The sequence below is a fragment of the Ipomoea triloba genome, chromosome 5 (genome assembly GCF_003576645.1).
Source record: "Ipomoea triloba cultivar NCNSP0323 chromosome 5, ASM357664v1".
NCBI lineage: Eukaryota > Viridiplantae > Streptophyta > Magnoliopsida > Solanales > Convolvulaceae > Ipomoea > Ipomoea triloba.
In genome coordinates this window covers 4,174,951-4,200,943 of record NC_044920.1, presented here as the reverse complement: position 1 = coordinate 4,200,943, position 25,993 = coordinate 4,174,951, and the positions used below count along the sequence as shown (strand labels likewise).

The 25,993-nt window shown below is 35.4% G+C and overlaps 1 protein-coding gene and 10 non-coding genes across 12 annotated transcripts; all 11 read right to left on the bottom strand.

The window, feature by feature from the left end:
* Positions 1 to 312: 312 nt before the first annotated feature.
* On the bottom strand, positions 313 to 386 carry TRNAT-AGU. The gene has a single exon. It is a non-coding gene; the product is annotated as a tRNA-Thr (tRNA).
* A 1,344-nt stretch (positions 387 to 1,730) lies between these two features.
* On the bottom strand, positions 1,731 to 1,804 carry TRNAT-AGU. Its single transcript has one exon. It is a non-coding gene; the product is annotated as a tRNA-Thr (tRNA).
* A 1,353-nt stretch (positions 1,805 to 3,157) lies between these two features.
* TRNAT-AGU lies at positions 3,158 to 3,231 on the bottom strand. The gene has a single exon. It is a non-coding gene; the product is annotated as a tRNA-Thr (tRNA).
* Positions 3,232 to 4,517: 1,286 nt separating this feature from the next.
* Positions 4,518 to 4,591, bottom strand: TRNAP-AGG. The gene has a single exon. It is a non-coding gene; the product is annotated as a tRNA-Pro (tRNA).
* A 1,205-nt stretch (positions 4,592 to 5,796) lies between these two features.
* TRNAT-AGU lies at positions 5,797 to 5,870 on the bottom strand. The gene has a single exon. It is a non-coding gene; the product is annotated as a tRNA-Thr (tRNA).
* A 1,205-nt stretch (positions 5,871 to 7,075) lies between these two features.
* TRNAT-AGU lies at positions 7,076 to 7,149 on the bottom strand. The gene has a single exon. It is a non-coding gene; the product is annotated as a tRNA-Thr (tRNA).
* Positions 7,150 to 8,354: 1,205 nt separating this feature from the next.
* TRNAT-AGU lies at positions 8,355 to 8,428 on the bottom strand. The gene has a single exon. It is a non-coding gene; the product is annotated as a tRNA-Thr (tRNA).
* Positions 8,429 to 14,154: 5,726 nt separating this feature from the next.
* Positions 14,155 to 14,228, bottom strand: TRNAT-AGU. The gene has a single exon. It is a non-coding gene; the product is annotated as a tRNA-Thr (tRNA).
* A 1,384-nt stretch (positions 14,229 to 15,612) lies between these two features.
* TRNAT-AGU lies at positions 15,613 to 15,686 on the bottom strand. The gene has a single exon. It is a non-coding gene; the product is annotated as a tRNA-Thr (tRNA).
* Positions 15,687 to 16,661: 975 nt separating this feature from the next.
* Positions 16,662 to 21,588, bottom strand: LOC116020950 (cytosolic 5'-nucleotidase 3-like). Of its 2 annotated transcripts, none has more exons than XM_031261523.1 (10): positions 21,433 to 21,588; positions 21,048 to 21,183; positions 19,428 to 19,488; positions 19,141 to 19,273; positions 18,813 to 18,936; positions 18,135 to 18,191; positions 17,925 to 18,021; positions 17,606 to 17,813; positions 17,411 to 17,471; positions 16,662 to 17,048 (listed from the first exon to the last, which is right to left on the bottom strand). In XM_031261523.1, the coding sequence occupies exons 1-10, from the start codon at positions 21,531 to 21,533 to the stop codon at positions 16,992 to 16,994; spliced, it is 1,035 nt and encodes a 344-aa protein (XP_031117383.1). In that variant the 5' UTR covers positions 21,534 to 21,588; the 3' UTR covers positions 16,662 to 16,991. The 2 variants fall into 2 exon arrangements, with proteins under 2 accessions (XP_031117383.1, XP_031117382.1); XM_031261522.1 differs by having other exon boundaries at positions 21,048 to 21,189; positions 21,433 to 21,585.
* A 3,699-nt stretch (positions 21,589 to 25,287) lies between these two features.
* TRNAH-GUG lies at positions 25,288 to 25,359 on the bottom strand. Its single transcript has one exon. It is a non-coding gene; the product is annotated as a tRNA-His (tRNA).
* Positions 25,360 to 25,993: the final 634 nt, after the last annotated feature.

The following is a 25,993-nucleotide window of genomic DNA, read 5'->3' as shown; positions in this document are numbered from 1 at the left end:
GATTTTTATTTTAGGGACTACAAGTTATCCAACTAGACTATCTCATACTATGATAAATTCGAGGATGTAACCAGTGTAAAATACCGAGATTGGATCACAAAACGGAATCAAAAGAGTTTCACAAGTGTGTTTGAATAACAAAAATGAATTGCTATAGAGGATATTGTGTGCTCCATGGATAATATCCGACCTCGCACACTATTAATAATTATTTGAAACAATAACTATTAAATTTTTTATAATTCAACGAATGATTATGCAAATTATAGAATTTGGATTTAACAAACAAGTCTTATATTTATGATTACGAGTTGCTCTTGTTGAGATTTGAACTCAAGACCTCCCGCTTACTAAACGGGTGCTCTAACCAACTGAGCTACAAGAGCTACATTCTTTTTTGAATTGTGAATTTTAGTCCTTTCAAGTACGTTTAGTATTATTAGAAAAATCATTTAAACACATTACTCTTTTATTTAACATAGCCAAAATTATTTGGAGTTATAAGATATTGTAGGAATTTGTATTATTTGTCATATAATTATATGTTTTTACGTGAAAAGAAACAATACACATACAACACTCGAGAGAGTAAAATAATGCAATTTGATCCTTTAAAGTTCATATATTACAAGCATTATTGAAAAAATCGCTAGGAGCTAATCAGGCGACCGGGAGGCGCATTGATCCTAAGGTGTCAAGGCGGCGATTAATCAGCGCCTATGAGCCCGTATCCTTTATTAAAAAAATATTTGGTTAAAACATTTGTTTGTTTTTAAGATTTGATATTTTTAAACTATTTAATACTGTAATATATAATACTAAAATATTAAATATTAACCCAAAAAACATCTAGAGTTTGAACAATTTTGGATTATTTCGCTCAAAATGATTTCATTGAGAGAAATTTTTCGTTTAAAAAAACACTAGCTCATCAGTCGACTAGGTGGCCTAATCGGTGCCTAGGAGACCTAGTCGGCGGGCGCCAAGGAAGATTATGCGATCAACAACTATGACGCCTTGTCGGTTGCCTAGCTGGCCGACCGTTTATACCACCGGCTATGGTGATACGCTAGGCCGTCAGCCGACGTTTAAGCGAGATTTTTGCAACACTGATTACAAGTGTACTTTTTAAAATATATATTGAGGTGACACTGATTACAAGTGTACTTTTTAAAATATATATTGAGGTGGCTATCTCGTTATTCTAAATGACTATTTTGCCCATATTAAATTTACAATTNACACTGATTACAAGTGTACTTTTTAAAATATATATTGAGGTGTCTATCTCGTTATTCTAAATGACTATTTTGCCCATATTAAATTTACAATTTTTTGACATGAAGGCAATAGTCTCTTTGGATGATGATTAAGAGGTACATTCGTAACACCTACTTTCTTAATAAATGATGAATTTTTAAAACACTACGGATTTTTATTTTAGGGACTACAAGTTATCGAACTAGACTATCTCATACTATGATAAATTCGAGGATGTAACTAGTGTAAAATACCGAGATTGGATCACAAAACAAAATCAAAAGAGTTTCACAAGTGTGTTTGAATAACAAATAGAGGATATTGTGTGCTCCATGGATAATATCCGACCTCGCACACTATTAATAATTATTTGAAACAATAACTATTAAATTTTTTATAATTCAACGAATGATTATGCAAATTATACAATTTGGATTTAACAAATAAGTCATATATTTATGATTATGAGTTGCTCTTGTTGAGATTTGAACTCAAGACCTCCCGCTTACTAAACGGGTACTCTAACCAACTGAGCTACAAGAGCTACGTTCTTTTTTGAATTGTGAATTTTAGTCCTTTCAAGTACGTTTAGTATTATTAGAAAAATCATTTAAACACATTACTCTTTTATTTAACATAGCCAAAATTATTTGGAGTTATAAGATATTGTAGGAATTTGTATTATTTGTCATATAATTATATGTTTTTACGTGAAAAGAAACAATACACATACAACACTCGAGAGAGTAAAATAATGCAATTTGATCCTTTAAAGATCATATATTACAAGCATTATTGAAAAAATCGCTAGGAGCCCATCAGGCGACCGGGAGGCGCATTGATCCTAAGGTGTCAAGGCGGCGATTAATCAGTGCCTAGGAGCCCGTGTCCTTTATTAAAAAAATATTTGGTTAAAACATTTGTTTGTCTTTAAGATTTGATATTTATAAACTATTTAATACTGTAATATATAATACTAAAATATTAAATATTAACCCAAAAAACGACTAGAGTTTGAACAATTTTGGGTTATTTCGCTCAAAATGATTTCATTGAGAGAAATTTTTCGTTTAAAAAAACACTAACTCATCAGTCCACTAGGGGACCTAGTCGGCGCCAAGGAAGATTATGCGATCAACAATTATGACGCCTTGTCGGTTGCCTAGCTGGCCGACCGCTTATACCACCGGCTATGGTGATACGCTAGGCCGTCAGCCGACGTTTAGGCGAGATCTTTGCAACATTGATTACAACTGTACTTTTTAAAATATATATTGAGGTGGCTATCTTGTTATTCTAAATGACTATTTTGCCCATATTGAATTTACAATTTTTTGACATGAAGGCAATAGTCTCTTTGGATGATGATTAAGAGGTACATTCGTAACACCTACTTTCTTAATAAATGATGAATTTTTAAAACACTACGGATTTTTATTTTAGGGACTACAAGTTATCGAACTAGACTATCTCATACTATGATAAATTCGAGGATGTAACCAGTGTAAAATACCGAGATTGGATCACAAAACAAAATCAAAAGAGTTTCACAAGTGTGTTTGAATAACAAATAGAGGATATTGTGTGCTGCATGGATAATATCCGACCTCGCACACTATTAATAATTATTTGAAACAATAACTATTAAATTTTTTATAATTCAACGAATGATTATGCAAATTATACATAAATTTTTTATAATTCAACGAATGATTATGCAAATTATACAATTTGGATTTAACAAACAACGAATGATTATGCAAATTATACAATTTGGATTTAACAAACAAGTCTTATATATGCAAATTATACAATTTGGATTTAACAAACAAGTCTTATATTTATGAATTATACAATTTGGATTTAACAAACAAGTCTTATATTTATGATTACGAGTTGCTCTTGTTGAGATTTGAACTCAAGACCTCCCGCTCACTAAACAGGTGCTCTAACCAACTGAGCTACAAGAGCTACCTTCTTCTTTGAATTGTGAATTTTAGTCCTTTCAAGTACGTTTAGTATTATTAGAAAAATCATTTAAACACATTACTCTTTTATTTTACATAGCCAAAATTATTTGGAGTTATAAGATATTGTAGCAATTTGTATTATTTGTCATATAATTATATGTTTTTACGTGAAAAGAAACAATACACATACAACACTCGAGAGAGTAAAATAATGCAATTTGATCCTTCATACAACACTCGAGAGAGTAAAATAATGCAATTTGATCCTTTATACAACACTCGAGAGAGTAAAATAATGCAATTTGATCCTTTCAATTTCATATATTACAAGCATTTATGAAAAAATCGCTAGGAGCTCATCAGGCGACCGGGAGGCGAATTGATCCTAAGGTGTGCGATTAATCAGCGCCTAGGAGCCCGTATCCTTTATTAAAAAAATATTTGGTTAAAACATTTGTTTGTTTTTAAGATTTGATATTTATAAACTATTTAATACTGTAATATATAATACTAAAATATTAAATATTAACCCAAAAAACGTCTAGAGTTTGAACAATTTTGGGTTATTTCGCTCAAAATGATTTCATTGAGAGAAATTTTTCGTTTAAAAAAACACTAGCTCATCAGTCGACTAGGTGGCCTAATCGATGCCTAGGAGACCTAGTCGACGGGCGCCAAGGAAGATCATGCGATCAACAATTATGACGCCTTGTCGGTTGCCTAGCTGGCCGACCGCTTATACCACCGGCTATGGTGATACGCTAGGCCGTCAGCCAACGTTTAGGCGAGATCTTTGCAACATTGATTACAAGTGTACTTTTTAAAATATATATTGAGGTGGCTATCTTGTTATTCTAAATGACTATTTTGCCCATATTGAATTTACAATTTTTTGCCATGAAGGCAATAGTCTCTTTGGATGATGATTAAGAGGTACATTCGTCACACCTGCTTTCTTAATAAATGATGCATTTTTAAAACAATACGGATTTTTATTTTAGGGACTACAAGTTATCGAACTAGACTATCTCATACTATGATAAATTCGAGGATGTAACTAGTGTAAAATACCGAGATGGGATCACAAAACAAAATCAAAAGAGTTTCACAAGTGTGTTTGAATAACAAATAGAGGATATTGTGTGCTCCATGGATAATATCCGACCTCGCCCACTATTAATAATTATTTGAAACAATAACTATTAAATTGTTTATAATTCAACGAATGATTATGCAAATTATACAATTTGGATTTAACAAACAAGTCTTATATTTATGATTACGAGTTGCTCTTGTTGAGATTTGAACTCAAGACCTCCCGCTTCCTAAACGGGTGCTCTAACCAACTGAGCTACAAGAGCTACGTTCTTTTTTGAATTGTGAATTTTAGTCCTTTCAAGTACGTTTAGTATTATTAGAAAAATCATTTAAACACATTACTCTTTTATTTAACATAGCCAAAATTATTTGGAGTTATAAGATATTGTAGGAATTTGTATTATTTGTCATATAATTATATGTTTTTACGTGAAAAGAAACAATACACATACAACACTCGAGAGAGTAAAATAATGCAATTTGATCCTTTAAAGTTCATATATTACAAGCATTATTGAAAAAATCGCTAGGAGCTAATCAGGCGACCGGGAGGCGCATTGATCCTAAGGTGTCAAGGCGGCGATTAATCAGCGCCTATGAGCCCGTATCCTTTATTAAAAAAATATTTGGTTAAAACATTTGTTTGTTTTTAAGATTTGATATTTTTAAACTATTTAATACTGTAATATATAATACTAAAATATTAAATATTAACCCAAAAAACATCTAGAGTTTGAACAATTTTGGATTATTTCGCTCAAAATGATTTCATTGAGAGAAATTTTTCGTTTAAAAAAACACTAGCTCATCAGTCGACTAGGTGGCCTAATCGATGCCTAGGAGACCTAGTCGGCGGGCGCCAAGGAAGATCATGCGATCAACAATTATGACGCCTTGTCGGTTGCCTAGCTGGCCGACCGCTTATACCACAATGGTGATACGCTAGGCCGTCAGCCGACGTTTAGGCGAGATCTTTGCAACACTGATTACAAGTGTACTTTTTAAAATATATATTGAGGTGGCTATCTCGTTATTCTAAATGACTATTTTGCCCATATTAAATTTACAATTTTTTGCCATGAAGGCAATAGTCTCTTTGGATGATGATTAAGAGGTACATTCGTAACACCTACTTTCTTAATAAATGATGAATTTTTAAAACACTACGGATTTTTATTTTAGGGACTACAAGTTATCCAACTAGACTATCTCATACTATGATAAATTCGAGGATGTAACCAGTGTAAAATACCGAGATTGGATCACAAAACAAAATCAAAAGAGTTTCACAAGTGTGTTTGAATAACAAATAGAGGATATTGAGTGATCCATGGATAATCTCAGACCTCGCACACTATTAATAATTATTTGAAACAATAACTATTAAATTTTTTATAATTCAACGAATGATTATGCAAATTATACAATTTGGATTTAACAAACAAGTCTTATATCTATGATTACGAGTTGCTCTTGTTGAGATTTGAACTCAAGACCTCCCGCTTACTAAACGGGTGCTCTAACCAACTGAGCTACAAGAGCTACGTTCTTTTTTGAATTGTGAATTTTAGTCCTTTCAAGTACGTTTAGTATTATTAGAAAAATCATTTAAACACATTACTCTTTTATTTAACATAGCCAAAATTATTTGGAGTTATAAGACATTGTAGGAATTTGTATTATTTGTCATATAATTATATGTTTTTACGTGAAAAGAAACAATACACATACAACACTCGAGAGAGTAAAATAATGCAATTTGATCCTTTAAAGTTCATATATTACAAGCATTATTGAAAAAATCGCTAGGAGCTCATCAGGCGACCTGGAGGCGCATTGATCCTAAGGTGTCAAGGCGGCGATTAATCAGTGCCTAGGAGCCCGTGTCCTTTATTAAAAAAATATTTGGTTAAAACATTTGTTTGTTTTTAAGATTTGATATTTATAAACTATTTAATACTGTAATATATAATACTAAAATATTAAATATTAACCCAAAAAACGTCTAGAGTTTGAACAATTTTGGGTTATTTCGCTCAAAATGATTTCATTGAGAGAAATTTTTCGTTTAAAAAAACACTAGCTCATCAGTCGACTAGGTGGCCTAATCGATGCCTAGGAGACCTAGTCGGCGGGCGCCAAGGAAGATCATGCGATCAACAATTATGACGCCTTGTCGGTTGCCTAGCTGGCCGACCGCTTATACCACAATGGTGATACGCTAGGCCGTCAGCCGACGTTTAGGCGAGATCTTTGCAACACTGATTACAAGTGTACTTTTTAAAATATATATTGAGGTGGCTATCTCGTTATTCTAAATGACTATTTTGCCCATATTAAATTTACAATTTTTTGCCATGAAGGCAATAGTCTCTTTGGATGATGATTAAGAGGTACATTCGTAACACCTACTTTCTTAATAAATGATGAATTTTTAAAACACTACGGATTTTTATTTTAGGGACTACAAGTTATCCAACTAGACTATCTCATACTATGATAAATTCGAGGATGTAACCAGTGTAAAATACCGAGATTGGATCACAAAACAAAATCAAAAGAGTTTCACAAGTGTGTTTGAATAACAAATAGAGGATATTGAGTGCTCCATGGATAATATCCGACCTCGCACACTATTAATAATTATTTGAAACAATAACTATTAAATTTTTTATAATTCAACGAATGATTATGCAAATTATACAATTTGGATTTAACAAACAAGTCTTATATTTATGATTACGAGTTGCTCTTGTTGAGATTTGAACTCAAGACCTCCCGCTTACTAAACGGGTGCTCTAACCAACTGAGCTACAAGAGCTACGTTCTTTTTTGAATTGTGAATTTTAGTCCTTTCAAGTACGTTTAGTATTATTAGAAAAATCATTTAAACACATTACTCTTTTATTTAACATAGCCAAAATTATTTGGAGTTATAAGATATTGTAGGAATTTGTATTATTTGTCATATAATTATATGTTTTTACGTGAAAAGAAACAATACACATACAACACTCGAGAGAGTAAAATAATGCAATTTGATCCTTTAAAGTTCATATATTACAAGCATTATTGAAAAAATCGCTAGGAGCTAATCAGGCGACCGGGAGGCGCATTGATCCTAAGGTGTCAAGGCGGCGATTAATCAGTGCCTAGGAGCCCGTGTCCTTTATTAAAAAAATATTTGGTTAAAACATTTGTTTGTTTTTAAGATTTGATATTTATAAACTATTTAATACTGTAATATATAATACTAAAATATTAAATATTAACCCAAAAAACGTCTAGAGTTTGAACAATTTTGGGTTATTTCGCTCAAAATGATTTCATTGAGAGAAATTTTTCGTTTAAAAAAACACTAGCTCATCAGTCGACTAGGTGGCCTAATCGATGCCTAGGAGACCTAGTCGGCGGGCGCCAAGGAAGATCATGCGATCAACAATTATGACGCCTTGTCGGTTGCCTAGCTGGCCGACCGCTTATACCACAATGGTGATACGCTAGGCCGTCAGCCGACGTTTAGGCGAGATCTTTGCAACACTGATTACAAGTGTACTTTTTAAAATATATATTGAGGTGGCTATCTCGTTATTCTAAATGACTATTTTGCCCATATTAAATTTACAATTTTTTGCCATGAAGGCAATAGTCTCTTTGGATGATGATTAAGAGGTACATTCGTAACACCTACTTTCTTAATAAATGATGAATTTTTAAAACACTACGGATTTTTATTTTAGGGACTACAAGTTATCGAACTAGACTATCTCATACTATGATAAATTCGAGGATGTAACCAGTGTAAAATACCGAGATTGGATCACAAAACAAAATCAAAAGAGTTTCACAAGTGTGTTTGAATAACAAATAGAGGATATTGAGTGCTCCATGGATAATATCCGACCTCGCACACTATTAATAATTATTTGAAACAATAACTATTAAATTTTTTATAATTCAATGAATGATTATGCAAATTATACAATTTGGATTTAACAAACAAGTCTTATATCTATGATTACGAGTTGCTCTTGTTGAGATTTGAACTCAAGACCTCCCGCTTACTAAACGGGTGCTCTAACCAACTGAGCTACAAGAGCTACGTTCTTTTTTGAATTGTGAATTTTAGTCCTTTCAAGTACGTTTAGTATTATTAGAGAAATCATTTAAACACATTACTCTTTTATTTAACATAGCCAAAATTATTTGGAGTTATAAGACATTGTAGGAATTTGTATTATTTGTCATATAATTATATGTTTTTACGTGAAAAGAAACAATACACATACAACACTCGAGAGAGTAAAATAATGCAATTTGATCCTTTAAAATTCATATATTACAAGCATTGTTGAAAAAATCGCTAGGAGCTCATCAGTTAACCGGGAGCCGCATTGATCCTAAGGTGTCAAGGCGGCGATTAATTAGCGCCTAGGAGCCCGTGTCCATTATTAAAAAAATATTTGGTTAAAACATTTGTTTATTTTTAAGACTTGATATTTATAAACTATTTAATACTGAAATATATAATACTAAAATATTAAATATTAACCAAAAAAACATCTAGAGTTTGAACAATTTTGGGTTGTTTCGCTCAAAATGATTTCATTGAGTGAAATTATTCGTTTAAAAAAACACTAACTCATCAGTCGACTAGGTGGCCTAATCGGTGCCTAGGGGACCTATTCGGCGCCAAGGAAGATTATGCGATCAACAATTATGACGCCTTGTCGGTCGCCTAGCTGGCCAACCGCTTATACCACCGGCTATGGTGATACGCTAGGCCGTCAGCCGACGTTTAGGCGAGATCTTTGCAACATTGATTACAAGTGTACTTTTTAAAATATATATTGAGGTGGCTATCTCGTTATTCTAAATGACTATTTTGCCCATATTGAATTTACAATTTTTTGACATGAAGGCAATAGTCTCTTTGGATGATGATTAAGAGGTACATTCGTAACACCTACTTTCTTAATAAATGATGAATTTTTAAAACACTACGGATTTTTATTTTAGGGACTACAAGTTATCGAACTAGACTATCTCATACTATGATAAATTCGAGGATGTAACTAGTGTAAAATACCGAGATTGGATCACAAAACAAAATCAAAAGAGTTTCGCAAGTGTGTTTGAATAACAAAGATGAATTGTTATAGAGGATGAGAACTGAATATTGTATTGATTCAATTGAACAATTACAATGATGAGGAATAGGAGATATATATACAAGGGGAGTCTCAGGTAGAGTAGGATAGCTAGTCCTAACGTGACTCAAACTCAGAGAGTCCTAATACTCCCCCTCAAGCGCAAGGTAAACTACTAACCTGAAGCTTGTCCCTAAGAAAAGAAAATCTAGGACTAGGCAAAGCTTTTGTAAAGATATCAGCTAATTGATCTTTTGTGGAAATAAAGTTAACCTGAATATCTCCATTGGCAACCCTATCTCTAACAAAGTGGTAGTCAATCTCCACGTGCTTAGTTCTTGCATGAAAAATTGGATTCGCACACATATAAGTTGCACCAAGATTATCACACCATAATTTGGGAGTAAGGATGCCATCAATTTTGATCTCACGCAGCAAGGACATGATCCATATGACCTCAGCACAAACATCAGCCAAGGCTTTATACTCAGCTTCCGTGGATGATCTTGCAACTGTCTTCTGTTTCTTGCACACCCAAGAGATAAGATTGGTGCCAAGAAACACTGCATACCCACTAGTAGATTTACGGTCCTCAGGACAACCAGCCCAGTCAGAATCAGAGAAAGCATGAAGCTCTCTAGAATTTGACTGAGTTACACGCAAGCCGAATGAGAGTGTGCCTTTGACATACCTGAGCACTCGTTTTAGCTGCTCCAGTGAGACAATGTTGGAGCATGCATATATTGACACAATTGATTGACCGCAAAGGATAAGTCTGGCCGTGTAATTGTGAGATACTGGAGAGCACCAGCCAAACTCCTGTATTTCGTTGGATCTTCATATGAATCTGAATTAAGCAATGGAGTTTTCGATGTAGAAATAGGAGTGGCGAGAGGTTTACAATCAGTCATTCCAGCCCGTTTCAAGATGTCTGACATGTACCGCTGCTGAGAAAGAATAACACCATTGCTAGTTTTGACTAGCTCAATTCCAAGAAAGAAACCAGGTTCACCAAGATCTCTAATTTTGAAAGCATTAGACAGTTTAGAGAGTAAATCAGACACTAGTAGCTCATCAGTCCCCATTACCAAAATGTCATCAACATATACTAAAAGATACACACATGCAGAACCACGAGAGTAATAGAATAATGACACATCAGTCTTTGAAGCTATAAACCCAACAGAGAGTAAAAAAGTATGCAGCCGATTAAACCAAGCTCGTGGAGCTTGCTTTAAGCCATATAAGGAACGCCTCAACAGACAAACGTGATCAGGCAATTGAGCATCAGCATACCCGGGTGGTTGACGCATATAAACAGTCTCAGCCAAATCACCATTCAAAAATGCATTGTGTACGTCAAGCTGCCTAACCACCCAACCTGAGGAAATAGCCAAACTCAAAAGCAATCTGACTGTAGTGGGTTTCACAACCGGACTAAAGGTGTCAAAAAAGTCCTGACCAGGACCTTGATTAAACCCTTTCGCCACAAGTCTCGCCTTATGCCTCTCTATTGAACCATCAGCTTTACGTTTAGTACGAAAAACCCACTTACACCCAATCACATTCATACTTGGGCGAGGAGGAACTAGAACCCAAGTCTGATTGTGCAAAAGTGCATTGAACTCCAGATCCATTGCCTCTCGCCATTCAGAAAATTTAACTGCCTGAGTGTAGCAAGTGGGCTCGGTAGGACAGGCCTGAGCAGAGAGAGCCAAAAGTGGAGCCACAGACCGACTCCTCGTAGCCATTGCATGGGAGCGAACAGTCGGACGTGTGGACTTGCCACGGGGTCGTCCTCTTTGACGAGTAGGAGCAGCAGTGGTGGTGACAGGAGAAGCAGCCTGAGCAGAATCAGCAAGAGAAGATGGTAATACCTGTAAAACGGATTCAGCCCACGGCTTCTGCACAGAGGGAGGAGATGGCACAGCAACCCTACTAACAAAGGGAAACACATTCTCGTCAAAGTATACATGTCTGCAGATATAAATCTTATTAGTCGTTAAGTCCATGCATCTGTACCCCCTAAAAGACTCAGGATAACCTAAGAAGACACAAGGAGATGACCGATACGACATTTTGTGACGATTATAAGGACGCAAGTGAGGATAACAAAGACAACCAAACACACGAAGAAAAGAGTATGAGGGAGAAGATTTATGTAACAATAAATGAGGACTGGACTTCTGCAAAACACTAGATGGCATTCTATTAATCAAGTAAACAGCAGTTTCAAAAGCAAAGTCCCAAAAACGAGATGGAACAGACGCACGAGCCATAAGAGTAAGACCAGTTTCGACAATATGCCTGTGCTTCCTCTCAACACGACCATTCTGTTCATGAGTGTAGGCACAGGATTGTCTATGATTAATCCCTAACTGAAGAAGAACAGTATGTAACTTTTTGTATTCAGCTCCTAAGTCAGACTGAATAGCCTTAATTTTGCGATTAAATGACCGTTCAACTAAGGCACGAAACTTGTCAAAAATGGCATACAAGTCAGACTTCAATTTCATAGGATAATACCACGTGTAACGAGAATGGTCATCAACAAAAAGAACAAAATAACGATAACCAGAAGAAGACAAAACAGGAGCTGGTCCCCAAATATCAGTATAAATCAAATCAAGAATATTCGAACTAACAGAGTCTACATGTGGCAAAGGGAAACGAGCAGACTTGCCCAATTGACACGCAGAACACAAAGAAGAAGTACAACGATTATTGCGACTAGAACCACTAACAGAACAAAAAGGAAGAATACGATCTAAGACTCGTTGATGAGGATGTCCCAAACGATCATGCCATACGGAAGAGGAAGCACGGGACGAGATAAACGCACGGGGACTGTTTTTCGGAATGGGCAGCGTGTAGAGACCACCGCAACTATTGCCGCGAAGAAGAATTGCCTTGGTTGCTATATCCTTCACAACAAAAAAGGATGGATGAAACTCAAAAAAGACTTTATTATCTTTTGCAAAGCGTTGCACAGATAAAATAGAGGAAGACAAACCAGGAACATGTAAAATATCAGACATCCTAAATACTTTAGACGGGGTAGAAAAAGAAGCATGACCAGTATGACTAATAAGCAAACCTATACCATCACCAACTCGAAGAGCATCACCACCAGTGTACTCTTCAAATATAGAGAGCGCAGCAATATCAGGGGTCGCGTGATTTGTCGCCCCAGTGTCTGGAATCCAAAGATGCGTGTCAGACATAAGATTCGGCTCATCCTCAGCATATGTTAAATGAGCTTGGAGTCCACGACCAATTAAAGAAAAACAGGCTGGTGCAAGATGGCCATAATTGCCACATAATTGGCATTGAGGCTGCCAATTACCACCACGTCGCCCACGTGACCTGCCACCGCCATGCGAGCCACGTCCACGCTGCACACCACCGCCCTGCTGCTGCTGCTGGTCGGTGAAAACAGCACCGCCACGTGACTGATTCCCACCGCGGCGATTCGATCCGCCACGCCAAGACCGCGAACGACCTCCACTACCACGCTGGCCAACAAAAGCCGCAACTGCAGGGGCTGGAACACTGCCATAACTATCACCGGTAGCGAACTCATGCGAGCCAAGGAGATCGGCGAGTTTGGGAAGACGCACCGGCTGACCTCAAGAGGCTACGACAGAGTGATATTCTGAACGTAAACCTCTGAAAATATACATATTCTGATCCTCCAAAGGAACCGCACGGCCAGCAAGAGCTAGATCTTCCACCATAACTTGCGCACGAGCAATGTAGTCGACGGCGGAGGCATCACCTTGGCGTATTGTTTGCAGCTGTCCAAGAATATGCATAATCCGAGCTTGACTAGAAGAAGCGAGAGCCTGCTCAAGCGCCAACCAGAGATCACGCGACGTAGTGCAACCAATTGCGAGGTACATAACTTCCGACGAAAGTGAAGAGATTAACATGCTAAGGACCGCCTGATCTTGGCGCACCCATGAAGCATGCAGCGGGTTGGGTAGAGCAGCAACAGCGGAGGAGCCTTCAGAAACGGGAAGAAAACGATTAGGGCAAGAGTTCGTGCCATCAACGAAACCCATGAGGTCGTGCCCACGAAGAAACGGAATAACCTGCGTCCTCCAAAACAAGAAATTCTTGTTCGTTAGCTTAATGCTAACATAGTGATGCGCAGCAGACAGAGAAGCGGCTGCTGAAGAAACCGCAGAAGAAATAGCTGCATCAGAAACGGTCCGTTCGGAAGAATTAACAGAGCCGTAAATAAACCTAGGATAGCTAGTCCTAACGTGACTCAAACTCAGAGAGTCCTAATATAGAGGATGTTGTGTGCTCCATGGATATTAGTCCTAACGTGACTCAAACTCACTCAGAGAGAGAGTCCTAATATAGAGGATGTTGTGTGCTCCATGGATATTAGTCCTAACGTGACTCAAACTCAGAGAGAGAGTCCTAATATAGGGGATGTTGTGTGCTCCATGGATATTAGTCCTAACGTGACTCAAACTCATTAGGACTCAAACTCAGAGAGTCCTAATATAGAGGATGTTGTGTGCTCCATGGATAATATCCGACCTCGCACACTATTAATAATTATTTGAAACAATAACTATTAAATTTTTTATAATTCAACGAATTATTATGCAAATTATACAATTTGGATTTAACAAACAAGTCTTATATTTATGATTACGAGTTGCTCTTATTGAGAGTTGAACTCAAGACCTCCCGCTTACTAAACGGGTGCCCTAACCAACTGAGCTACAAGAGCTACCTTCTTTTTTAAATTGTGAATTTTAGTCCTTTCAAGTACGTTTAGTATTATTAGAAAAATCATTTAAACACATTACTCTTTTATTTAACATAGCCAAAATTATTTGGAAACACATTACTCTTTTATTTAACATAGCCAAAATTATTTGGAGTTATAAGACTCTTTTATTTAACATAGCCAAAATTATTTGGAGTTATAAGACATTGTAGGAATTTGTATTATTTTTCATATAATTATATGTTTTTACGTGAAAAGAAACAATACACATACAACACTCGAGAGAGTAAAATAATGCAATTTGATCCTTTAAAATTCATATATTAGAGTAAAATAATGCAATTTGATCCTTTAAAATTCATATATTACAAGCATTGTTGAAAAAATCGCTAGGAGCTCATCAGATATTACAAGCATTGTTGAAAAAATCGCTAGGAGCTCATCAGGCGACCGGGAGGCGCATAGATCCTAAGGTGTCAAGGCGGCGATTAATCAGCGCCTAGGAGCCCGTGTCCTTTATTAAAAAATATTTGGTTAAAACATTTGTTTATTTTTAAGACTTGATATTTATAAACTATTTAATACTGAAATATATAATACTAAAACATTAAATATTAACAAAAAAAACATCTAGAGTTTGAACAATTTTGGGTTATTTCGCTCAAAATGATTTCATTGAGTGAAATTATTCGTTTAAAAAAACACTAACTCATCAGTCGACTAGGTGGCCTAATCGGTGCCTAGGGGACCTAGTCGGTGCCAAGGAAGATTATGCGATCAACAATTATGACGCCTTGTCGGTCGCCTAGCTGGCCGACCGCTTATACCACCAGCTATGGTGATACGCTAAGCCGTCAGCCGACGTTTAGGCGAGATCTTTGCTACACTGATTACAAGTGTACTTTTTAAAATATATATTGAGGTGGCTATCTCGTTATTCTAAATGACTATTTTGCCCATATTGAATTTACAATTTTTTGACATGAAGGCAATAGTCTCTTTGGATGATGATTAAGAGGTACATTCGTAACACCTACTTTCTTAATAAATGATGAATTTTTAAAACACTACGGATTTTTATTTTAGGGACTACAAGTTATCGAACTAGACTATCTCATACTATGATAAATTCGAGGATGTAACTAGTGTAAAATACCGAGATTGGATCACAAAACAAAATCAAAAGAGTTTCACAAGTGTGTTTGAATAACAAAGATGAATTGTTATAGAGGATGTTGTGTGCTCCATGGATAATATCCGACCTCGCACACTATTAATAATTATTTGAAACAATAACTATTAAATTTTTTATAATTCAACGAATTATTATGCAAATTATACAATTTAGATTTAACAAACAAGTCTTATATTTATGATTACGAGTTGCTCTTGTTGAGAGTTGAACTCAAGATCTCCCGCTTACTAAACGGGTGCTCTAACCAACTGAGCTACAAAAGCTACCTTCTTTTTTGAATTGTGAATTTTAGTCCTTTCAAGTACGTTTAGTATTATTAGAAAAATCATTTAAACACATTACTATTTTATTTAACATAACCAAAATCATTTGGAGTTATAAGACATTGTAGGAATTTGTATTATTTGTCATATAATTATATGTTTTTAAGTGAACAGAAACAATACACATACAACACTTGAGAGAGTAAAATAATGCAATTTGATCCTTTAAAATTCATATATTACAAGCATTGTTGAAAAAATCGCTAGGAGCTAATCAGGCGATCGGGAGGCGTATAGATCCTAAGGTGTCAAGGCGGCGATTAATCAGCGCCTTGACGAATTCTTGTCAGTCAAACAAAAAATGACGTTGCTTTTGCTTTACCGGTCTTGTAATTGGGTTAACGGCTTACCAGTGGCAGATCACCGAGCGATCTATCTCAAGCATATTATCCGGTCCCCATGCGAAGCGAAGATGTAGGTATATTATCTTAATATTCCCAAAACAGCATCTCGCAGCTCGACACTCAACGCCTTCGTGATCTTAATGACATGATCAGGGTGGCTTCATCCAAAGGCACCTCTTCCGCTTCCTCAGAAAGCTCGAGTTGCTCCTTTTTCTACTCATCCCTTCATTTTGAAATTGTATTCACTTTGGAGGTCCCACTCGGACATAACATTTCTGAGCAGATATGACATCCCCTCACAGAATGCCAACACCTTCCGGACATCTGAAATTTCATGCAGAGATGAGGCAGGAAATAACTGATCCGATTTGGGCAATTCCCCGTCCATAGGTCCATCACACAACTATTAAAACCATATATTTGAAGAAAAAAAAATCACTACAGATATCATTTAAAAGATCCCAACAAAATTTGTTAGCAATATATTTTTATACATGGATTTTATTTATACAAAAAAAAAATAGAGAATAATTTATTGAAATGATGATTGATCAATTAGTATCATTCCAAATTTCCAATAAACCAGCAGTATTATTGAATTTGTGATAAATTTACAGTATTATATATGTGAGCCTAAATCCATACAATACCATGAACTAGGTCCATGATATAATTTTGTTCATTTGTTTTCAAAAAAAAAAAAAAAAATTGTTCATTTCACAAATTGAGCCCTATAACAGGGCCCTTACAATGAGAAAACTTACAGGGCACTATTATTTTTAACAGAATGTAGCCCAAAATCTGCTATATTAGGAAAACCAGTCACCAGGAAATGCATCTAGACCAACATAAAAAGCTTTTCATTTCTGTGATAGGGTTGCAGGCTGCAGTTTGATCTTGTTCATGTAGAACAGAGATGAGAGGCCAGCTTGACTACTCCATCCATGGAAGCATCGTTCTGCGACACGATGAAATCAGAACAGATAAAAGGAAGATATTGATGCTTGCAATGGATTTAGATATGCTCTTGTTAGGATCAAGCGCTTAACGCTACGTCAAAAGCTATAGCTCACAGCGAAGCCGCAACTTTATTTCTTTATATACCGCCACATTTTCGAGAGGCAGGTTGCTGGGCTTGGCCCTTCACCGGCCTCCGCCCAACAATCCCCCTGGCCACCAATTGCTGGACTTGACCCTTCACCGGCCTCCGCCTAACAATCCCCCTGGCCACCAATTGCTGGACTTGACCCTTCACCGGCCTCTGCCCAACAGTTCTGATGTGAAAACAAGTCTCAAGAAAAGCAAAAATAAGTGATATACCAGATAGAGGACGTCGAATGCTTTCCTGTAGCTATCGAGGGAATCCTCAATGTTGTGGTTGCTGCAATGATTTTTTTTCGAATATCAGCCAACTTCATGTTCTTATTTACGGAGCTCTGGAAGGTAGAGGAGAGGGATGTGTGCAGAAATATGATATATAAGTTTTATTGGTGAGATAAGGCAGATTCCACTTACAGAAACCCAACAGAAATTCGCGTTTCATAATTCAGACCATCAGACATTCCCAGGTCTCCGATGTGGTCACCAAGAAGCAAAACGTTAGTCCTCTGCTTTAGGGAAGATTCCTCGTTACACATTCCCTTGTCTTCACCAAATTGATCGTGAAGAGGCTCAGCCATGTCGAGTGCATGCTCGTTCTTGTTGAGAACATGAATCAACTTACCTGCAAAACACATCTAATGTTGCTTAGAGTAAGTGAGTCTAAACATTCACCAATATAGCAAAAGCGACTTTTTTATGAAATACAAGGGGTCATTTTGAACGAGAATGATACCTTTAAAACGCAGTAAGTTGCCATTCTCATCGAACACCATCCGATTGGATACAACCCTGATATTCTTGAATGATCTACGTAGTTTCTGCCTTAGCACCTGGCAAAGAAAGCGAAAAGGCATCACACGTAAAACCAAATTGGGCAGCCTTGCTAGCAATGTCTGTTTTTGTACACTATCAAGCAACTCATCAGAGGGCCTTAAGAACTAACCTCCTCTATTATGTCAGCTAGACCAGCAGAAAATATGAGAACAGGCACATTTCTCTCCTGCAAGTTATTGCAGAAAAAACTCCACCAATTTATTTGTCAATCCATTCCATTTTGTACATAATTAGGCATCATAAGTGGTTTTACCAAATAAATGTTTAAATTTTTTATTTTACCATTAGTTTAACATCAAGTTAATACCCAATTTAGTCCTCAACTATAGTGGGATTTTTCGATTTAGTCCTAAATGACTTTTTTGTGCTTAATTGAGTCCTAGACTTTGATGGTTTTACCTTATTAAGTCTTATGTTAAGATAGCTTGGTAATTTCCCCTCTATTAATACCCAATTTAGTCCCCGAATATAATGGTTTTGTCCAATGTAGTCCTCGACTATAGTTGTTTTACTCGATTTAGTCCTTGATTCTAACAGCCAACAGACGGAACGCTGACAGAGGACTCAATTAGGTAAAACCATCGAAGTCCAAGACTCAATTAAGCACAAAAAGTCAATTAGGACTAAATCGAGAAAAAACACTATAGTCAAGGACTAAATTGGGTATTAACTCGTTTAACATCAAAGAATGAAACCTCTTGCATCAAATTATGTTTGGTTTGTACATGGCAGATATATCTACAAAAGTCAAAAACAAAAGAACAGCATCCGATAGATAAAAATTCACCTCTAGAAGTTCGAAAAGTTCAACAACGCCATCTCTGAAAGCAATATTCGCATTTGCAACGGAATTCCTAATAGCGTCATATGTAAGACCTCCTTCAATAAGAAGGCCATGTGTTTTTCCCCACCTGCAGAAATGAGTCCAAACTTTCAGATACTAAAACCAAAGCAGACTCTATTCAAACATTATCAAATTAAAAGATGGGCCTTCGAGCTAATAGAGAATGCAGATACTAAATTTACGAGAGTCTACAGCACAGAGCATTATTATTCAAAGAAGCTTGCGAGTTTCGCAAAGTGCATTGGAAGGTTACAGTAGCCAAGACACATACCACTCTTCCATGAGCTTGGCCTTCTCATCAAGCGGTATTGCTGGGTTAAATTCTAATGGATGATAATAGTCATATAAATTCTGCCTCTTGATATTGTATCCCGGATCATCCTGTTGCAAAAGGCTATGACTGCCTACAGATTTTGTTTTAAACATGTCACTCACTTGAGACTGGAAATAAAAATATACATTCTTTTGATAATAAACCGCCTTTGATCAAAATGCCTATATTTATACCTAATAATCTCATTGCCCCAAAAAAAAAAGTAGTCAAACTTGGTGACTTACTTTGCCCTCGACATCCATTTATCCAAAATTTCGTTAAGGTTGCATCAAAATCCGCAATTACCTAGTGATTTATAAATCATCATATGAACAGTATGTGGAATTGTGGATGAAGCAATAGAATGGTAAAACATTAAAATTCACAATGCAAACCAGGGTGTACATATATGTATGTAGAATTAAAAGTATTAATCATAGAATCTGCCAGTATTCCCGTCCAGAAATACTAAAAACAACTCTCAGTTACACTGATGATCCAAGGAGAACACCAAAAGAATAAAAAGTACACATCTTGCTAGAAACAAATACAGAGTACAACAAATGTATATCCTACATCCTTTCCCTTGCCCTCATGCTCCCCATCCTTTCCTATTAAAAAGAATAATACGGATACGCATCTTATACAAATAAATTATTTTCCTAATATATTCCTTTTTTTTGAAATTATACAATTTTTTTAGCATTCTCATCTCAGTTAAAGTTTACAGACATTTTACTTCACTACCCAATGCTCACCGCTGTAAAGCATAGTCACCAAATAGGCATTAGGTATTATTCTTCTTCCATTCAAGTGTGTACAAGTGTGGAATGATAAAATATTAATCAAGAAATTCACCAATGTTTCCATCCAAAAACTACATGTAGCATTGTAGCTCAAGTCAAATAATAGGAAACTCTAGTTCTATTCCTAGTAGGAATAGCTTTGGTTTCTGTAGGAGTGGGTTTAATCTCCAAAGTTCCTATATTTAGGATCTCAATACAATTCAATACATAGAAACACAGAGAGGCAATCTATTGTAATCCTTTATTCTAATATATTCGTTATATTATCTCTTTCATTGGTTTCTCACATATTTTGCTTCCGCCTAACTAGCCAGTGGTGGCTATTCGTTACCAGGCCTTTCATTCCCTCAATCTCAACATGGTATCAAACCCTACATATCCTAGGGCATTTTTCGATTTTTCTGAGTAAAATCAATGTTTTCTGGCAATGTAATCAGTGCTTAGTGTGACTGTCTTCTTGGTTCCAACCTTTCTAGTGGCTGCCTTTGCAAACTATAACCACTGCACTATTCAGGACCCTGTCACAACCCACCGCTAGGAAGCCCGTAGTAGAGTCCTCCTCAAATGTCGCCTACGCTGCCACAACTCCATTCAATTTTTCTCATATTTCTCTTTCTCTCTCCAGCAATCTTCCTGTCAAACTACCTACACTAGATTGTTCCTCTTCTTCAAGTGATCATTGTTGTATATTTTTGGGGCTATCTTAATTCCTATGGGTTATATGTATCTCTTTGCTACTCCGCTCTGTTTCACCTCTACCACTCTTGATGAAAGCTTTTTGACGTTTGTCCTAAACCGTTTGAGGCCATTCATGTTTCGATGAGCTTCCACCGCCATTCCTTAAACAAACATTTGGAAACTATACCCTTAAATCACAGTAAACTTAATCATGTTCACGCGTCAACACAACAGCAAAATTTGTTCCCAACTAACAAAACTACAAAATTGTCAAAACACCATCCAGTTAAGAAAACCAAACAGAAATTGGACCACAAATCACATGCATTGATCAATTCTTTAAAGTAACTCATACCATAAAAAACACAAATGTAAGAAAACCTGGAGCTTTGAAGGTCCTGCACTGCGAATAGCACATATTTTCTTGTGGAGTGACACAGTGTTACCCACCACCACCTCTGACTCTGAGCCATCAATAACCACTTGGTCCATTTCCTCTTGATTTCTACCACTGTACCTACAACTATAAGCAAATACACAATCTGGCCATTCACAGAATCAAGAAAACAATTTCCCCCCAAAAATAATACGCATTTTAAAAGATGCCCCATTCCTTTTCCGGGCAATGGGTACGAACAGACCCACAAATACACAAACCCCATCATTCGGAAAATCAATAAAACTCAAAAATGCATCCAAAAAAAAAAAAAAAAAAAAAGCATTCTTTACAAAATTTTCATGGTTGCTTTGTTGGAAGTTGAAGTACCTGAGATTATAGTGGAAAGGGAGAAAGCGGGGAAGATGGTCGCCAATTCTGCAACTCCAACGAGAGGAGAGAATATGATTGTGGCCAAGTCGGAAGCCCATAGAGTGAAGTGGAGGTTAGTTTAGTTGCATATTCGATTATTCGGAGTATATGTTATAGAGAAATCCTAATATCCTATTACTAAGTAGAGAAGAGCACATTGTGTTTTTGTAAATTGCTTGATGGTTTTATTCTCATTGTTTAATAACATTGTCATTATCACTTTTTTTAATTTATAATATTGTAAACAAATTTTATTTATATCATATTAAAGAAACAATGAGACGATATCTATATTCTGAAATACTCTCCCATTTTTAAAATCGAATCTTAATACTATCCCGTCACAATTGCATCCGTTGATATTTTTTTCTTACATCCTTGTAACTCCAACTCAATTTCAAATTTTTTTTTTGGTGAATTACGAGAGGGTAAGCTTCAGCACTACCGAACTCTACGAAGCAGCATCACTCGCAAGAAGTAGCGATATCTCCTCTGAGGGAAATCAAGAATCGAAGTCCCTCACTCCCTTCTAAGAGACCAAGATTGGTAAGAAAATCTGCACACTTATTTCCTTCTCTCAAGACGTGGGTTAAGGAAATATCTTCTAAGCTGTTAGTGAGAAGCAAACAGTCATCCACCAAAGTATGTCAAACCTCATCTCTCTTTAGCATTTTTCATCACTTCGATCACCCCTTCTGAGTCCATCTCCATGATAACCCGTCGAATTCTCCTCTTATAACAGAACCGTAGGCCCTCCCTCAGGCCCACCGTTCTGCCATAAAGTTGTCTGCTTGACCAATATTCACTAAACTCCCATAACCAATTTCAAAATATAATATAATATAACATTAATTAATAACGTTTATAGCATTGTCAGGTTTACCAACCTTACAATAGATGAATAGATTTTTATTTTTTTCTAAAATTAAATTATAAGTCGTGCGCTAATGAAATTAGCACCCTTTTCAAATGTGCAAAAAGTAGTATAGGGCTAGTTTAGTAATGGAATTGTTTCCAACATTTCACTTTTTCTATAGCTTTTATTTTTCTAATTGGAAAGCAAAAGTGTAGATAATTATTATGTAAATAAAAAAATGCAAAGAAATTATTATTTTTATTATTCAATTTTTATGATAAAAGTATTATTCAAGCTAGAAAAATGAAGAATTTGTTTTTATTTATTTTTGAATTTCAAGAGCATTTCATCTTATATTGAATCAACTCCATTTTTCTTTTTTGTTTTCTTTTTCTTTTTATCGGATAAGTAGATTTTTTTTTTCAATTGCTAAACATGATATAAATGTCTCAACTTATGTGACTTATGATAGTGTCACAAATTTGTATTTACATTTACTATTTTATATCTTGTTCAACTTCATCATAAACCTAGTGTTACATTCACTGATGCAAAAATCTCCGCCTAAACCACCTAGGTACCCGCCTATGCGCTAGGCGCTCCTAGATCGAGGCGAATTGCTCCCTAGGCGTCCGCTTAGGTGGCCGGCCGCCTAGGAGGCCGCCTAGCGCCTAACTCGGCCGACTGGGCCGAGTTGGCGGCTGACTAGGCCGAATTTGGCCGAGTTAACTCACCCAACTCGGCAGAGTTAGCCGAGTTAACTCGAGCGAGTCGGTCTTTTTAATTTTATTATTATATTTATATATATTTAAATTTATTTATTTATATAAGTAAGAGAAGTAAGAGATATATATAATGTATATAATATAATATATGACATACACCCACACACATGATTTAATTTTTTGTTTTTATAGGTCGCTGCCTAGAACCACTTAGTTACCGCCTAGGCGCCGCCTAGACCGCTTAGACGCTAGGCACTACTCTACCGCTCGACTAGCGCCTAGCGCCTACTGCAACCATGGTTACATTACTAAAGATCTAAACTCAAATGACCATATAGTTATATTTTAATATTTTGTCAAATATAAATATCTTTTTTAACCTCCTTCCCCCCAACCCCAACCCCAAATAAATAAATAAATAAAGGGGATAATAGAAATAGAGAACCAATTCAAAAAGGATGGGAAGGCACTTCTTGTGTGTCTAGGGATTTATTGTGTAATATACTTATATACTTGGAAGATTCCAAAAAAAAAAAAAAAAAGAATTTCTTTACTAAAAATACTTTTTGGCTAGACATTCATGGTTCTTAGATAATTAATTATATCATTCAATCATATTAGTTACCCCGCTATTTTATTTTACTTGTCATGTTTACTATTCTTTTGTTAAATCAACTCTTTTTTCTTTGCTTTTTTTTTTACTAATTTTTAATTATTTTAAAGAGTTAATTTCATTTTTGGTCCTAGATTTATATATGGTAATCCACTTTTAGTACTTTTTTTCAAAACATCTCCTTTTGGTTCTAGTATTATTGTGGCATGACATTTTTAGTCCCCCATCAACAAAATCGTTTAAATTTCATAAAATATAAAGGCATTTAGGTCTTCAATTATATTTTTTTTAAAATAAAAATAAAAATATAACGGGTCAACTCACTTTGTATAAAACATATCAAAATAACCTTGTATTTAACAACAATTTAATAATTTTCTTGACGAATGATAAAAATGGTCATGCCACAATAATACTCGGACCGATGGGGGATGTTATGAAAACAGAATGACTAAAAATGGACTGCTACATATAAATCTATGACCAAAAATAAAATTAGCTCTATTTTTAAATTTAATAGTAATTTTAATGTAGTTTCTAAATATATGAATTTTACTCCATATATACTAATACTAAACTTAATATTATGAAAGGTTGAATTAAAAATAACTTCAGTCAAACTTTATTAATCGAACTAGACACATAAAATGAGATGAATAATCTTTAATAAGTATTTTGTTTTTATTTTATATTTAAAATTGCATAAAAGATGGTACAAATTGAATTATTATTCCTGATATTTATTTCACTTGTCCTACTATAAAGGTATAAAACCTAAATAGGTAAATTAATAACTGATGAGTTAGTTAACTCATGGTGTCAATGAGCCAACACCAACTAGAATTAGTGACACAATGAGATGAAATTAATAAGTTTGAGGAGAGAAGGACACAAAGAAGGTGTGTTCGATTGGATCAATTGAATATTTTTGTGCAAAGAATTTGTGGTCTAATGGCACTCGTTGTCCCGATTTACACTCTCACATGGATGATGGAGTGGGTTCGAGCCATGAACAGATACTACATTGTAACAGAGTTAGTAGTACTAAAAAAAAATTGAATATTTTTGCCTTCTCACGACATCCGATTAAAGGTTTGCCGTTGGCTCTATTTCTTAGATAGAGAAGCGATCATCTCTCAATTGTTAGAGACTTAAAATTCACTTTCAGGGAAACATATCTCATGACTTATTTTATTTACCAGTATCTAAAGTGAGAGGATATTACAGGGATAAATTCAGCCTAAGTAATGATAGTGCGATATTTTGAGAAAAAAAAAAGTACTTTTTGGAAGCGTTTGTTAAATGATTGATCAGTCATTTTTCAACTGGTTTAAACAATTTTGGCTAATTGCAATATATAATATCCATTGTTATAATTTATATAATTGTATATCGATTCAAATATTCTTAAAATATTATAACAAATTCATTCTGTGTAACGCACGGGTGAAAATACTAGTAATAATAATAATAATAATAATAATAATAATAATTTTTAAATTAATTTTGAGTGAACTGGGGGCACAAATACTGAGTGAATAAAGATGAGTGTATTGGTGCCCAGATATTGGGTACGTAACTGGACTGGGGTCTGGGGAAATGCAAAATTATAAAAATTTTGTGGCTGCTGGGATTCGAGCCCAGGTCTCCACGGCCACAACGTGGAATTCTCACCACTAAACTACAGCCACTTTTGTGTTAGTCTTTTGAACAGTAAAAATTAGTAACTTAAAGGTTAATTGCATTGGAGAAAAATCTATCAAATTATGGCTGCTGAGCCCAAGTCTGAAATGTAAAAGATTTTATTTATTAGAAAATTAATAAAATTCTAATTAGGCACTTGAACTTATCAAAGAAAAAAAAAGAGAGAAAAAATTAGTCCATTTTAATATGTTAAGCAAATTTTATCTTTGCAAGATGAGGTGACATTTTCCTTTTGTTTTTTTTTTTTTTTCACTTCGTTTGAAAACTTTCTTTGTTTGAAAGCTTGTAAACTTGAGTGGCCTTTTGTACCTTTTTAAAAAAAAATAAATAAAAATTATTACTCCGTACTTTATAATTAATTTATTATTACTGAATGTAATATGAAAGCCTGACTTGCTTTTGATAGTGAGTTGAAATTGTAGATATGTTGAAAAAATAGTGACAAAATTACAAATTTGATTATGTTGGAGTATAGTCGACTTTTTAAAGGAAGAGAGAATTGTAGAGATAAGAGTATCCTCAATAGTTATCAAAGTTTGTTAGATTTTTTTGCCACCTAAAATAAAGAAGGAAGACATTTTGTGTGTGTGTGTGTGTGTGTGTGTGGGGGGGGGGGGGGGT

What these genes read in the sequence shown, in the direction of transcription:
- LOC116020950 (XM_031261522.1), bottom strand. Translation starts at nt 21,533, where the DNA reads ATGGGCTTCCGACTTGGCCACAATCATATTCTCTCCTCTCGTTGGAGT. An exon ending in GCCAAGCTCATGGAAGAGTG is followed by an intron (nt 18,937 to 19,140) that starts GTATGTGTCTTG and finishes TCATTTCTGCAG; the next exon opens with GTGGGGAAAAACACATGGCC. An exon ending in TAGCTGACATAATAGAGGAG is followed by an intron (nt 18,022 to 18,134) that starts GTTAGTTCTTAA and finishes TTTCTTTGCCAG; the next exon opens with GTGCTAAGGCAGAAACTACG.